Source organism: Pleurodeles waltl, chromosome 1_2 (assembly GCF_031143425.1).
Source record: "Pleurodeles waltl isolate 20211129_DDA chromosome 1_2, aPleWal1.hap1.20221129, whole genome shotgun sequence".
In the NCBI taxonomy this organism is placed as follows: Eukaryota; Metazoa; Chordata; class Amphibia; order Caudata; family Salamandridae; genus Pleurodeles; species Pleurodeles waltl.
The window spans coordinates 311,603,219-311,620,210 of NC_090437.1; the positions used below are offsets into that span (position 1 = coordinate 311,603,219).

At 42.5% G+C, this 16,992-nt stretch overlaps 1 protein-coding gene across 2 annotated transcripts in view; it reads left to right on the top strand.

Annotated features, from left to right (window-relative positions):
* Nucleotides 1-16,992, top strand: part of SUSD1 (sushi domain containing 1) — a 521,732-nt gene that overhangs the window by 454,580 nt on the left and 50,160 nt on the right. For both annotated transcript variants that reach the window (XM_069238712.1, XM_069238719.1), the window contains exon 24: nt 6,778-6,848. In XM_069238712.1, the coding sequence (XP_069094813.1) occupies nt 6,778-6,796 (19 nt within the window). In that variant the 3' untranslated portion in view covers nt 6,797-6,848. The remainder of the gene's footprint in view (nt 1-6,777; nt 6,849-16,992) is intronic.

Here is a 16,992-nt window from a genome sequence, read left to right on the forward strand (position 1 = left end):
GTTTAACCTTAAGGGCTTCATGCAAACGCTTGCTTGCAGCTCTGCAGTTTTTATCAAACCACCCTTTTTGTGGGTCCCCTGTGGGCCCAGAAAGATCCAACATAAAGTGTCTGAAAATCTGAAAAAACAGCAGCCGGCTGAGCTTCGTACAATAGAAGAGAGCTAAAAAGCACATTCCTGCATCTTCTATCATTACCAATAAAGTAGGAATCGGGATTCTTCGCCAACTGATCCTCCTACCCTGGTCCTCTGGGTTCAGCCCAACCACACCTAATGCCACAGTCTGAGGGCCAGTAAAGGGGGTTACCATCCTGACTTCAATGGCATTATGGTCACTCTGCAGTGAACCGTGAATCTGTCCCTTAGTGAAAAAATCTCCAAAACTACTGGAGATAAAAATATAATTGATTGTAGTCCCCTTGCCCCACTCTACATATGCTTGTGTATATAGGTCAGAGCTAGCTACCCGCTCTAACATATTATATAAGCCAGCCCACCCCAATTCATTGATCAGCTGCCTACCTCTAGGCACCACATTCAATACCCCATCTCCCAGAGAAAAAGGATCTATAATAGTGGGAATCGTACCTAGTTTAGCATTGAACACCCGCTAAAAAACATTAAAACAACCCAGACTATGAGCAGCCTTTCCTCCACAATTGATAGTAGTTGGAATAGAGTCTCAATCTGACATCCTGTGTTACACACAGAGTTATAAAAATGCTTAATTATAATCAACATGGCTATCGTGAGGTCCATGTACTTATCCAAATCTTGTTTTTTATCATTGTTATTGTAATAATATTACTTGTTAATTAACCCCAGTATTTATGCTTCAGATAATTATCTCGATATGAAATTAATATGATATTGTAAAATGTACAAACTGCAAGAATTGACATAGTAATTTGAATCTTGCCTGATTTCAAAGAAAGATGACTAAAATCAATGTGCAAGTGTGTCTTCAGTTTTGTTGCACCGCTGTTTTAATCTCAATGAATTTTAAAATGGTGACCACTGTGACTCATGTGGTGAGCCTAGATGCATTGGTCTTACTTTGTCTGCACTTAACAAATTAAGAAGCACTAAACTTCTGAAGTGCATGTGTTCTGCTGTGGAATAGTAACTGATGGGTAGCCCAAGCCCATACACAACAACGCATAGCAGGGGCTGGTAACAGATGGCATTTGGGCGGCATAGTCTAGGATAATCATACAACTGGCACCAGTGCTTAATTTGTAAATAAAAAGGTGCCGGTGCTCAAAGCCCTCCTCTTAAACATGCGACTGCTGCAATTAAATGTGTGAACACGGAATACTGAGGCACCGTAATCCTGAAGCCATCTCGGGCCACTTCAGTCCATATAAAGCCACTCCCTGCCCCTTCAGCTCAGTCCTGCAGCTTTCTACTTTCTTCCTTTGTGACGCGTTTTCATTTTTCCCTTCCTTCGTCTTCCCCATATGTGTCTTGTGCTCTCAGCAAATGCTTGAGGCAGAAGAGCAAGCCCCGGCCCTCGAAAATAAGTGCCGGTGATCAGCACCGGAAACAACAAGCACAAATTAAGCACTGTCTGGCACCATATAATTCCAGTAATAACAACCACAAAACAACAATTATTATTAATAGTTTTATTATTATTATTAGTAGTAGTAGTAGTAGTAGTAGTATTGCTATTATTAATAATGGCACACTCATTTCAATGACATTGGCGGAGACATAGCAACAATAAAAACAACAGATTTACAGGTCGATTTAGAGTTTGATGGATGGGCCTTTACTTTATCAGGGCGAAAGTGTACCCCAGTGCCCTGACTGAGTCAAATTCTGAAATGTCCGTTGGGCCAGTTAGATGGTTCCTTCTATGCATTTTCATTTTGACATACAGCTCCTTCAAAATGACAGTGCCACACTGCAGACATGGAATGATTTTTTTATCTTTCAAAACAAAACCCCAAAGTGGAACTTTGTTTTGGAAAATACAAAAGAATTCCTCCCTCGCCATGGGAGTTTTCTACCATGATGGGGGAGGGGGGGTGTTGCAGTTTTCACTGCGCCTTACAGCCACGCTTTACCTCGCAGTGAAGGACATTGAAAATTAGCTGTGAGTTTGTCCACTCCAAATCTGATACAAATTCCGCAAAACCTCAGATGGCTCTTAACCCTTTGTGCTTTCTGAGGTTTGTTTTGACGGTGGAGACAGAGGGCCATATTTATACTTTTTGACGCAAAACTGCGCTAACGCAGTTTTGCGCCCAAAAAATTAGCGCCGGCTAACGCCATTCTGAAGCGCCATGCGGGCGCCGTATTTATTCAATGACGTTAGCCGGCGTTAGCCGCCGGCGCTGTCTGGTGTGCGTTGAAAAAAACGACGTACACCAGGCAGCGCCGGCATAGGGGGAAAATGGCGTATGGGCGTCCACAAATGGTGCAAGTCAGGCTGAGGCAAAAAAATCGCCACAACCCGATTTGCGCCATTTTTTTACGACGCCCATCCCCCATTGAAATGACTCCTGTCTTAGCAAAGACAGGAGTCATGCCCCCTTGCCCAATGGCCATGCCCAGGGGACTTCTGTCCCCTGGGCATGGTCATTGGGCATAGTGGCATGTAGGGGGGCACAAATCAGGCCCCCCTATGCCACAAAAAAAAATTAAAAAAAATACTCACCTGGACTTACCTTAAGTTCCCTGGGGTGGGTCCCTCCATCCTTGGGTGTCCTCCTGGGGTGGGCAAGGGTGGCAGGGGGTGTCCCTGGGGGCAGGGGAGGGCACCTCTGGGCTCATTCTGAGCCCACAGGTCCCTTAACGCCTGCCCTGACCCAGGCGCTAAAATCCGGCGCTAATGGGGGTTTTTTAGACCCGCCCACTCCCGGGCGTCATTGTTGCCCGGGAGTATAAATACGACGCATATGCATCGGAGTCATTTTTTAAGACGGGAACGCCTACCTTGCATATCATTAACGCAAGGAAGGTGTTCACGCAAAAAAATTACGCTAACTCCATGAACTTTGGCGCTAGACGCGTCTAACGCCAAAGTATAAATATGGAGTTAGTTTTGCGTCGAATTTGCGTCGAAAAAAACGACGCAAATTTGGCGCAAACGGAGTATAAATATGCCCCAGAGTATTCTCCACCTTCGACATATTGAAGGTCTGCCAATCTCTAAATCAGGTAGGTGAACCTTCAGTTTGGCGGAAAGGGTATTCCATCACTATTGCAATGGAGTACCCTCTCCGTCAAACTCTAAATCAGCCCCTTAGTTGTTATTACTTTCAAGGTATATGAAAAGAATAATGATTTCAGATACCTAGAAGTTACACCGTTGACATGCTTAGCTGGATAAGTGCCTCAGAAGGAGTGAGACAACACCATGGATATTGACATCCATGCCAAAGTGAGACAGATGTTACTAACATAAGCTGAGGGAATAGCCCTTAACGTTCCCGGTATGTGATTTCACAGTAGTCATTAAGTGAAGAGGTCTAAAGGAATGTCCCTTATGTACGATATCAGTGGGCCTGGTGAATTCCATCTCAGTTGCTGCCCTGCACGCTGGCCTCGGATACACCCCAATTAAGGAAAGTACCCAAAATGCCCCAAACAACTACACCATCTGGATGAAGTACAGTACTTGACCCACCAGCGTGAATAGAATATGCAGGATATCAACATAAGTGTTGTGAGGAATTAAATACATTTCTATTTTCATTTTTTTAATTTATGTGAGTACACAGCTTGTTCACAAATATTAACTGGACATGTCAAAAAATCAGATGTGACATTATTTTTAATATTATGCTGTTTTATCATTGTTAGAGAGGTCAAGCAGATGAGCATTTGCGTCTTTATTGACCACTGTATGTATTGTGAAGTAGGTATATATGTAAGTAAAGTGTTTATGTACCCTAAATCTAGTCAAAGAACAACAGAACGCTGTACATAGGGTTATCCTGGCTCCTGGTCTGGCTTAGTCCACACAAAGTGGCTATTTTCTTCGCCAGGTAAGCTTGGGTGCCATTTCTATTGGCAATTGTGTTGATGCTGCTGTTATTGAAGATTATGCAGGTTTGAACAGGAGCCAGTGTAGCTCTGTCAGAATTGGGGTGATGTTGTCGAACATCAGCAGCTGTTTGATCAGACATGCTGCAGCGTGTGGGATGCCCTTCACAGGTACCAGCAGGGCATTGGGAAGCCCATCGAACAGACAAGTAAGGCTTGATCTGTCGATCTGAAGTTGGAAAGGATTCATATTTTTCAGACTGGGAAACTGGTGCCATTCTGATTTGATGTTCTCTTTGATGTGTTCATTGAAGGAGAGGTTTGTGTTGTTAGCCATTCGGCATTAGCATTAGCTGTCAGCCGTGGTACCAAGAAGTCCAGGTTCATTTTGAATAGGCATGTCGATGGTGAACAGGAGAATCTGGTCTTGGGTGGGATGAGCTTTAAGTATGCACTGACATCCAATTCTGGCGCCACTTATCCACTCACGTATGTTCAATGTTACATACTCCACCAATAGCTTATGGGGGTTGCAGGGGTATATGCAATATTCAAGCTAATAATTTATGCAGCCGAGTTTTAATTAAACGGTCATGCTTAATGCCATGTTTGTGCACTTTGCAAATGTGATTCAAATAACCTGTCGTTTTTAATTTGTATTTCTTTTGTCTTCTTGACCACTGACGTGTCAGACTTAATCAAGTGGTGTGATTCCTGTGTATTATTATGCTACCTGCACTGTCGAACAACTAATGCGACTACTATGAATCAACAAAATGCATATATTATTAATAGGCATTGCTTAGTATTGTAGGAGTGGGCTAAAACACATTGCCACATTACTAATAAATCTCTGGATAAAAGATTGATAATGCTTTGCCAAGAGTTCCATTTGTGACCTTCAGTCGATACATGTTATTCTGTGCGTAATGCATTATCCCGCCGAGTTATCTTATATGCTTAAAAAGAAATCCAGGTAAGCAAATAAAACGCAGAACATTATGTTGATGCTGTTAAGAACACAATGACATTGCATTTTGGCTGAAAAAATTCGACTGCATACGGAAAACCTAGAGTCTAGCTTTTGTTTCAGTATATTTTTTGAGAAATCTTTAATTTTAGTTTAGTATTTCTTTTGTAATTTTCTCGAGCTCCTGCCTAAATTAGAATTACAAGAATCGTGGGAAATCCTTGAATCTGGTATCTTTGACCCTGACATTTTTTAAAGAGCATACCTGCCAGTGAACTCTAATCTGTGAAATCCTGTTCCCAAATAAAGAACATTTACAGGAGATAAGGGAGCTGAGTTAGGTGGAATCACTGGACGCACCCCAAGGAGTAAGTCGACGCTGAGGTCTGACCCGCTTCTTACTGACCCGCTTCGTACTGTCCTGTGTTCTTAATATTGGAAGCTTTTTCATTTAAGTCCAAAGTATAGATAGATGTAAGTTAGCTCTGTCTTCCAATGGTGTGAATCACAGGAGTGCAGAGTGCAAAGGTTACCTCAATGATCCTTCATTAAATGTAAATTGTCATAGTGTGTTTGCCTCTGGTCAACTAACATGGATATTTCCTGAATCTGAGCAAGAAACAATTGTGACTTGGAGCTATTATGACATCTGCTATTTGACCCTCACCAGGTTTGCACAGCCCTTTTCCTGCTCAGAGTTCTGTGAAGGTTTGATCTACAGGACCTGACTAAACTTTAATCTCAATTTCCCCATGCAAACATACTGTCTAATCTCCGGCAAATAACTTTATTTTTCCCAATGCCATTTCCCTTATCAGAAGGTTGAAAGCACATAGAACAGCAAAAGTAATGGAGATACTTTTAAGACTCTTAGAAAACCTCTGGGAATTTGTTAATCCTTGTTTAGCTCCTTTGCGCTGTTCCAGACAAAAGCGAACTTTATGCACATCAGTCCAGTCTCACTTCAAGAAGTGTATTAAGATCCAAATATCAAGGCCACGTCCTTTTTGTGCCTGAAAACAAAAATCTGCAGTTGCCTCATCTACATGTTGGTTGCCTGTATCTTATTTTCATTAAATTAAAAAATCATTTTATCGAAAGCTGTATTTTCGAATAAACTTTTACTGATTACTTGACGCTTCTAACTTCATCTCAAAGTGACTGATGACCAGAGTCTTAGCTTGAGCTTGTCCAGGAAACTGGGTACAGGGTTTATTTTCAGATAGTTTAAGAAAGCTACTGGATGGGTATTACATGATAGGTCTGTGCAATCTACCATGAATGATCCCAAATGAATAGTGAAGTTCAAGTGTGTACTGCCATTGGGCAATTCTGTCTGGCTTCCAACCTCATCACTGACCTTTTTTTAATAGGGCAACCTATTGATTCTTTAAATAAATGTTATGCGTGGGTATGTTGAGGATGACCTATCTAAAAAATATACTGAAGCACTCCCAGCTGAATTGTTTGGCACAGGAAGGTGGTGCAGGTCTGTGCGGGGTATTCTCTATCAAGTTAGAGAGGTTTGGACATGAGGTTTACTAGCAATTTAATGGACCATTGAATGCAAAAGATGGCTGGCAGAACAATGATAACATTGTGAATGATGCATACCAAAAGATCATAAAGAGTCAAGGACATTTTGTTAGGGGCTGTGCGTGGGACTGTATGCAGCTACCTTCAATTTCTTATAAATTGATAGCAAACTATGCTTCAAGGATGTTTTGCATTTCGGGAAATACTCTATGCACTAGAATCCTGTGTTGTTTTCTTTCTTGATTCTCAGACATTTTTCATCGCCTTGATTGCAGGTGCTGTAAAAGAAGGTGACATGAGGTGAATGGACAGGTGGAGAATCATCCGGATCCCTGCCCATTTAATGGTGAGTTTAGTACAATATAAAAAAAATTGGAAGCAGTGTCACAACTCATGAGGCCACGGACAGATGAGGTGATCTGCATTGCAGGCAGATGAACCAAAGTGGCAGCCAGTCTTGCAGTTAAGAGTGTGAACAGGTGCAGTATCCCCTGAAGTCCCACAACTTTACCTGTGAGGCCCCCACTGGAAATATAATGCTGGGTGCTGGCCACAGCCGTTGCTGTAGTGACTTTGTTTCTCTGGGCTCACTGGCAGATTTCTGAGAGTACCTCCAACATAGCTGCAACCTCAACAAAAATTTGGATAAGATTGGCCACAAGATCTTTTGTGCGCAACATGGCTGCGAATCTACAATCTTCCATGGCCTGCCTATTCATTGGTGGCTTCTATAGGTTCAGCCCCTTCCTGTCAGGTAGATAATTTCTTGCTACTACATAAGAAGTGAGTTGTGCTGCAGTGCAACACAAGGCACCAGTTTACTCTTGCAGTGGGGTTCTTTTTTCTACTCCTGTTGTAATCCATTGCTTTTCCAGTTGCATTAGTCTTACTACAGTCCTATTGCTTCAGACCTGCTCTCCAGTCCGGTTGCTGCAGTCCAACGGCTCCCTTCCTGCTGCTCTAGTGCTGTGGTTTTGTTATTTCTATGACACTATTTGCCATATCAGAGCACTTTAAAAAACTGCAAACATACTCAAATTATAAAATGGCATGCTCATTTTACTTGGGGGGGCGGGGCGGGGGCAGAATTTCCTGTACATAACACTACATGTGGATTTTGATGCGCAAAAACACTACCATCTGCATGTTATTCAACATTTCAATGAAAAATCTTGTGGCAACAGCTACTTATTGACCTGGATAAAGTAAGTTATATGGGACCTCGGTTGTTATCAGGGCTATAATTGAGTCCCTGGCAACCTGAGCCCCCCTTCCACACCTGCTATGGCCGCTTAAGTTTGTGGAGGGAAGCCCAAGACAGCCACCTCCATTTTGTGAGGTCGGCATTTTCCCTGTGCCCTAACATAGCCCAGTGTTCAAGGATTCCTGAAAGACCTAGGTAAGGAGCCCCACACTTTTCTGGGAAATAGTATTATTTGTTTAAAAGTGTTTTTTACTGCTACCCATGCCTGTTTACTGTAGACTCTCTGTGTTTCAGGCAACTTGACCTTTTAAAGTGGTGTTTTTTTTAGCCATGACTGTATACATTTCCCTTCTAGTTTGTGGCACAAGACTGCATAAAAGCCCCCCCTGCATAAAAGCCCCCCCTCTTTTCTAAGTCAAAAGGCTACATACATCTTGCAGAGTATGTTTAGGAGGCTGCTTAATCTGTTTCTGTGATTTAAATTGTGTTTAGAAACTGTCTGCATCCCCTGTTCTTTGTCTTAAAAAAAGCCACATTTCAGAGTGCGAGACAAGCAGTATTTCAATGTTTTTTAAACAATCTCTCCCTTACCTGGAAAGTATACTCTGCTAGCTTGGAAGTGTGGATTCAGCCTGTCTGTATCCAAGGAGATTCTGAATAGAGCAGCAGCTGCCTCCTCCCTGTCCACAGGGGCTGGACTTAGCTGATTGGCTCTCTGAATCCCTGGCAACCTGAGCCCTCCTCCCACACCTGCTCTGGCCCCTTAAGTTTGTGGAGGGAAGCTCAAGACAGCCACCTATATTTTGTGAGCCCAGCATTTTGCCTGTGCCCTAATACAGCCCAATGTTCAAGGATTCCTAAAAGACCTAGGTAAGGAGCCCCAGACTTTTCTGGGAAATAGTATTATTTGTTTAAAAGTGTTTTTTACTGCTACCCGTGCCTGTTTACTGTAGACTCTCTGTGTTTCAGGCAGCTTGACCTTTCAAAGTGGTGTTTTTTTTAGCCGTGACTGTGTGAATTTCCCTTCTAGTTTGTGGCACAAGACTGCATAAAAGCCCTCCCCCTCTTTTCTAAGTAAAAAGGCTACATACATCTTGCAGAGTTTGTTTAGAGACTGCCCTTTCTGTTTCTGTGATTTAGATTGTGTTTAGAAACTGTCTGCATCTCCTGTTTTTTGCCTTAAAAAAGCCACATTTCAGAGTGCGCGACAAGCAGTATTTCAGTGTTTTTTAAACAATCTCTCTCTTACCTGGAAAGTAGACTCTGCTAGCTTGGAAGTGTGGATGCAGCCTGTCTGTATCCAAGGAGATTCTGACTAGAGCAGCAGCTGTCTCCTCCCTGCCCACAGGGGCTGGACTTCAATTAACTTGCCCCTTATATAAGTTCCTATTGGTTGTTGCATATGGTGTTGTGATAGGTTTGTTCAGGGCTGGTCTTTCTATTTGTTTAGGAATTATAGTTGGGCTTGTGATTGGTAGTAGGCCTGATATTCTGATTGGTTCCTTGTTCTAGGGCTGAGGTTCTGATTGGTAGTAGGGCTAAGATTCTGATTGGTTCCTGGTTCTAGGGCTGGGGTTGTGATTGGTGGTAGGGCTGAGATTCTCATTGGTTCCTGGTTCTAGGACTGGGGTTGTGATTGGTGGTAGGGCTGAGATTCTGATTGGTTCCTGGTTCTAGGGCTGAGGTTGTGATTGGTGGTAGGGCTGAGATTCTGTTTGGTTCCTGGTTCTAGGGCTGGGGTTGTGATTGGTAGTAGGGGTGAGATTCTGATCGGTTCCTGGTTTTTAGGGTTGGGGTTGTGATTGGTTGTCAGGTTTAGGGGTATGATTGGTGATTAGGGCTGGGTCTCCCATTGGTTGTTTGAATCAGGGTTACAAATCTGGTTAGGGTTAGTACTAGGTTTCTATTGGCCAGTAGGACTATTTAAGCCTAGGACTCAGGGCGTCTCAGCCCAGGTGGAGAGGCTAAGGGTGGAGAGGACAAGGGCAGTTGCCTGTTTGGGAATGGTCAGGCCTAGGGCCAGAAATGCTGCCCAATTCCCTATTGACCAGAAAGGACTTTATTCCCTACACATCAATCAACATGCAAACACATTATCTGCAAAGACATCCAAGTCGTGCATCACAAACTGACCGCAAACAGATTGCAATGTCCCATCATCCAACACAATACCCCTTATACAACACATATCCTCCACAACTACAACAGTCAAACCCCTGCATTCTCACAGCAAACACTACTCTGTCCACTCCCACTAACACAACCTGCCATCACCCACACAACACAAAACCACACTATACATTACTTTCAGCCTTCCAGATACACACTCCCTGTTCATACAAACCAACAACACTATCCTCTGTTTGCTCCACACAGACCACCTTTCCTCATAACAATTCCCAAGCTCAGCCTTCCAACACACATCTACAAACACCCGTCCCCTCTCTTCACCAATTACACACAACCATACAATCCTCACACTCCACTCCACCACATATATTACCTCTTCCAGTCATCACAACTAACACAAACTCCCCTGACACACATCCATCCCCTCTTACACACCTCATACATTCGTCAATTTCCCCTCTCATTATTCCACAAAAACAATACAGACCACACACATCAGCACATCAAATCAACACAAACTTTCATTATACTTATCATCAAACCCACTCCCACCCTCATGACTACACAAAGAATACAAATCCCGTCCTATCTTCACCCCTACATTCTCACTCTTCTCAAACACCTACCACAAGCACCCCAACCCAGCAACTTTCATTCACTCGCCTCTCCTCCATTGCACAATTTAGAGCCTTACATCATGCTCCACATGCTCCTCCACCGCCCCAACCCATACTCTATCCACACTAAACAGACACAAACAAAATAAACAACATGCCACTCTTAACAACTTTGCATCTCCTTGTCTATTACATAATAAGGCTACCCTACAAAAAACAGTTCACTCTTCATGTCTCTCTCAGCCACCAAGTCCACCACCCACACACACAGACCCAACAAAATGCCTCCTAAACCTGCTGGAAGAGGAACACTATATTGAAAAACAAGACTATTGTGACCCTCACACAGTTATCACAACTAACAACACACCTGCTTCAAGCTCAAATTATACTGCTTACCCTTCTCCTAAGCAAAACAACACCGCCACTAACACACTTTTTCTAAACTGCCAGCTCATAAATGCTTGGTCACTCTCAAAAAACAAACACCACATCTACGACCTGCTCACAGACGCACAACCTGACTTACTATTCATAACAGAATCATGGTTGGGAGATGACATGGCCCCAGTGTTGCACGAAACCCTTCCTCCGGACTATCAAACCATCACACAAAATCGTATAGGCAAGAGAGGAGGTGGACTAGCTATTATATTCAAACAGGCAATAAATCTCAGTAAAACAGACAACATTTCCATACAAGGTTGTGAAGCCCTCCTCACCAGATGCCACCCTACTCCAACTTTCTCCTCCTTTACAGACCTCCACCTAACAACTCAACATTCCCAGATGCTTTTCTAGATACACTCTCAAACCTTATTACATTATACTCAAACCTATGCATTCTCGGGGACCTAAACCTTTGGTTTGACAAACCCAACATGCCCCATCCAAAAGCTATCACTATTAGCCTAGTCGCATTGAACCTACATCAGATTGTACACAATCCCACACACATCGCTGGACACATCTTAGATGTCATTTTTGCTAAGCCTGAACTAGTTACCGTTTATAGCATCACGCCAGTCACATGGTCAGGCCACCATTTGATAACTTTCCGACATAAAACTCCACAAATCAACACACCCCACAACTACTTACATACATGCACCTATCGACCTTGGAGCAAACTCAATTATGATGACTTAGAAACACAACTAACAGCCAACACAGATCTAGATACAATTAATTCTGTTCCAAAACTTTATGAGTGGCTACAGGAAGCTTTTGATATCCTAATACCACTCAGAAAAACTAAACACGACAAAAGAAAACCAACACCTTGGAGTAACACAGAACTTAAAAAGATAAAGCAACAAATCAGAAAGTTGCAGCGGACCTGGCTCAAAACAAACAATAATCAAGGCAAACTGCAGCTACACAGACTTAACAGAATATACAAATCATCAATCAAAACAAGCTACAAAATGGTACTACTCAGACAGAATTCAAAATGCTAAATCTGCAACCAAAGAATTTTATAAATTTCTCAATGAATTTCGAAAACCTACATGCATGGAAGGAAGTCATCCCACTACTCAAAATTTCACAAACAAACTGGCAACTCAATACACAACCAAGGCAGACACATTGGACTCCCATTTAAAACAGAAGAAAACCATCAGCACCAACCCCTTTCCTAAAATACCCTCTAAGAATAAACCAACCCAGCCTCTACAGTCCTTCAAACAAATATCCCAAGGTGAATTTATGGATTTGGTCAAAGCAAGCAGACCTTCTGGTTGCCCTTCTGACCCTTGTCCACTACACATCTTCAAGAACATTCTTTTATCTACTTCTGCTGCCACACCTGTAAGAAGAATCATCAACAACTCTTTAACTACAGGAACTTTTCCTGTAGACCTGAAAAAGGCATACATACGACCGTTATTAATGAAAACAAACCTAGACCAGCAAGACCCCAAGAACTACAGACCAATCACAAATGGACCTTTCCTGGGCAAACTGACAGAAAGAGCAGCATTCGCCCAGATGTCACAATTCATTGAAGACAATTATGTACTTTTTAGACTTCCAAACTGGATCCCACCCAGGAAGAGGCACTGAATCTGCACTCGTAGCAATTGGGGATGATCTTAAAAACACAGTCGACTACAATGGAGTTGCTGCACTACTTCTCTTGGACCTCTCGGCTGCCTTTGATACGGTTGACCATGACACCCTAATTCAAAGACTCCACGAAGTCGACATATGAGGGACTGGTCTCGACTGGATTAGATCCTACCTTCAAAAAAGATCTAATATCATCTATTCTCCCCCTTCTCATCCAAACCCTACCTCACAAAAGCAGGGGTCCCCAAGGATCAATTATCTCACCTTTGCTTTTCAACATCTACATGATATCATTACCAGAACTGATCAATGATTTTCATCTCACATGCTACAACTATGCAAATGACACACAAATACTACTTAAATTAGAATGCCCCAAAAACATTGAAAATTCAGAAATCTTCAGTTGCCTCAGAGCCATTGATCAGTGGATGACCTGGAGCCATCTCAAACTAAATGTCTCCAAAACAAAAATACTCATATGTGGTGACTGGAAAAGTTATGACCCACTATATGCCAGGCCTGACGATCTCGGACCACCTCCTCAATTATCCAAGGAAGTTAAAAACCTTGGAATCACCATGGACTCCAAGTTAACTATGAATGCCCAAGTAGACAAATTAGCACAAACAAGCTTCATCACCTTGAAGACTCTACAACGCATCTTCTCCCACCTCGGATTTCCACACAAGGTGCAAGCTACTATCTCGCTTGTACTATCGAAACTGGATTACGCCAATGGCCTCTACCATGGATCATCTCTATCTATTATGAAAAAACTACAACGTATTCAGGACTCCGCAGCCAGGCTACTATTACATGTAAAGCCACAAGCCCACATCTCCCCGCCTTGAGAGCACTACACTGGTTATCCGTTGCCAGAAGATGCACTTTCAAGCTGCTTTGTATCACCCACAAAGCTATACATGGAACAGGACCGCTTTTTATCAGAAACAAAATAACCAAATACATTCAACAAAGAAACCTCCACTCAAGATTGGCACCCCGCCTTAGAACACCACCATACAAGAAAAAGACTATAAGTTGGTACATCCTTCTCCGTTCAAGCAGCCAAACTATGGAATTCATTACCCCCAACTATAAGAGCCACAGATAACTATCTTGTCTTTAGAAAACCACTCGAGTTGGCTCTTTCCTTCATAACTACCATATTCAAACAACTATGGACTGCATACGCCTATGTTGATAATATTTTTTTCTGATTATGTGTATATTCTAGTTATATATAGTTCTTTAGAAAATATGTATCACCACTATGTCATAACAATGAACTACACACACTCTTTAAACCTGTTTAACTAAGTATATTTACTCATGGTTTAAATATGTATATGTATGTACATATATGTGTACATATGTGTGTGTATTCATGTGTGTGTGTGTGTGTGTGTGTGTATATATATATATATATATATGTGTGTGTGTATGTTATTCTATGCTTAACATGTTCATAGATCATTGCAAAACTCCCAGAAAAGTTGTTATACTAGATACTTATGAATCCCTGCTCTCATCGCATATCACACTTATCTACCCATCACCATATGTCATGTCTCTATCAATCTATCCTCCATTCCCACTCTGACTCATCCCAAATCCATTCTACTACTTTCATCTCCTAAATAACTCTGCCTAAGCTCTTCCCTCTGCTTCCACATCTAACTCACCCAAACCTCACTTTACTACCATGATCTCCCAAACAACCCTACTATATTCTCCCTCATTTATCTCACCCTGCTACTATGATCTCCCTAACCCTTTCCACAGACTCTTCCCTCCTCCATCCCCCCTTTACTCATTCCAAGCCTAAATCCTATTACCATAAACTCCCAATTAACACTTCTGGATTCTTTCCTCCTCCACCCCTCCATTACTCCAGTCAGTCTAACTAACAAACACTCATATCCGCGGCTCAAATTAACTCATAATAATACTAAAACTGTACTCATATTTCCATATACTAATCCAACACCAATTCTTTTTGGGTTCTGGAGTAGCGTGCTACTCGCCGAAAAGCGCTTCGACGCCTCGTCAGGGGTAGTAAGCGCTATATAAATACGATTACAATACAATACAATAATTAACTTATCCCCCACTGGGCCAGTCGTAATGATGATCCATGTGTCTTGGCTTTCTTGTTACAAATCATTATTATTGTTTGTGGTGTTGCAGTTGGCTCAATTAAAGCTAACAAAGTCTGCAGGTCCCAGAATTCACTGACCTTTAAATATGAAGCCACGGGATGGATACATGGGTACATGGTGTTCTTCTGAAACAGCAGCCATAAGTACCAAGACGGGTTTTATTCTTTGGGGTGTTTTGCTTCTGGGACATGTTATCACTCTGTTGTTGACTGCATTCTTCTGTAACACTTGTGAGCACCAGCAAAGTATGGCTTCCAAAACATACTGTGCTTTACCTAATATTTTCAACAAAGGAGGCAAAGGAGTATGTCCGAAATTAGGGTATCTGAGTAGCTAGATTAACAATGAACAGAAAAAATGGACTGGAACAAGAAGTAAACGTGTTTTATGCAGATGGCCCGGAAATAGCTCCTCCATCTACACAATCAGTCTGTTGCAGGGTTTTGTTTCATCTGCTATTTAAGCGAATACTTAGTTTATTTTTTGGGGGGGGCAATTCATATGTCTGTGTGCTTGATCTTTTATTAGGGTGGTTTAAGTGTAATAGGTACATTTCCAGCCAAAAGGGCTAGGACTAGTTTGAGCTATAAAACCAGAGTACTCTCTGAGCTGACCCTGAATGCTGAACATGTTTAAATCTTAGATATGATCACTCTCTCAGCATGTCTTAAAATCCACCCTCTTATCTCGGTCCAGACAATTCATGCTGAAATAATAAGGCAGCCGGTAAAAGAAATATTCAGCATCAATAATACAAGAACATATAGCTATAGAAATGGGTTATTTCTGATGTAAAACTGAAAATGTGTTTTTTATGAAATAAGTAAGAGCACCAACATTTTAAACCAGGGCCCATATTTATACTTTTTGACGCTAAACTGCGCTAACGCAGTTTAGCGTCAAAAAGTTTTGCGCCGTCTAACGCCATTCTGAAGCGCCATGCGGGCGCCGTATTTATGGAATGGCGTTAGACGGCGCAATCAGACCGGCGCTGCCTGGTTTGCGTGGGAAAAAACCACGTAGACCAGACAGCGCCGGCGTAGGGGGAAAATGGCGTATGGGCGTCTTAAAATGGGGCAAGTCAGGTTACGTCGAAAAAATCGTCTTAACCCGACTTGCGCCATTTTTTAACGACGCCCATCCCCCATCAACATGACTCCTATCATTGTAAAGATAGGAGTCATGCCCCCTTGCCCAATGGCCATGCCCAGGGGACTTCTGTCCCCTGGGCATGGTAATTGGGCATAGTGGCATGTAGGGGGGCACAAATCAGGCCCCCCTATGCCAAAAAAAATTATTAAAAAAAAATAAAAAAATACTTACCTGAACTTACCTGAATGTCCCTGGGGTGGGTCCCTCCAGCCTTGGGTGTCCTCCTGGGGTGGGCAAGGGTGGCAGGGGGGGTCCCTGGGGGCAGGGGAGGGCACTCTGGGCTCATTTTGAGCCCACTTGTCCCTTAACGCCATGCCTGACCCAGGCGTTAAAAAGCGGCGCAAATGCGCCGTTTTTAGCCACGCCCACTCCCGGGCGTCTCTTTTGCCCGGGAGTATAAATACCACGTAAAGGCCTGGGAGTCATTTTTTAGACGGGAACGCCTCCCTTGCATATCATTAACGCAAGGAAGGGGTTCACGCTAAAAAATGACGCACATTCCGGGAACTTTGGCGCTATTCGCCTCTAACGCCATAGTATAAATATGGCGTTAGTTGGCGTTAGTTTAGCGTCGAATTTGCGTCGAAAAAAACGACGCAAATTCGGCGCAAACGGAGTATAAATACGGCCCCAGATGTTTTAATGTATAGGTTCATGTTTTGTTATTTTATTTTATATTAGTGTAACACGTTGTTTTATTTTCTATGTTATTTTATTTTGTATACATTATTTTATACGTTAGGTTAGGTTTTGTTACTTTCAAGTTTGCATAACACTTCATGCCACCATAGGGCCACTGAAAATATGGTGAATCTTACACAATATTCAGAAACACTTTTTTTCTTTGTTAGCAGACGCCTGTTCCTATAGAGCACGACAAAGGACTATAAAAGACAAAAGGCAGACAAAAAGGATGTGGGACAGAACTCCTCCTACCCGTTAGTCATAAGCTCAAACCTAGATCCTGGCTGTTTTTTCTAGTACCAGCATAGGGGTTTACCTTCGTCCTCCAAAGTACACCCAGGTATCCATTCTCTGCATGCCTAAACCGCAGTGATTCAGCCTTCGCGTTTCTCAAGGATTATTTATTAACTACGGCTTGGAGATAAATCAGTGGGTGATCTATTTTAAAAATTTATGGCCTCGCCA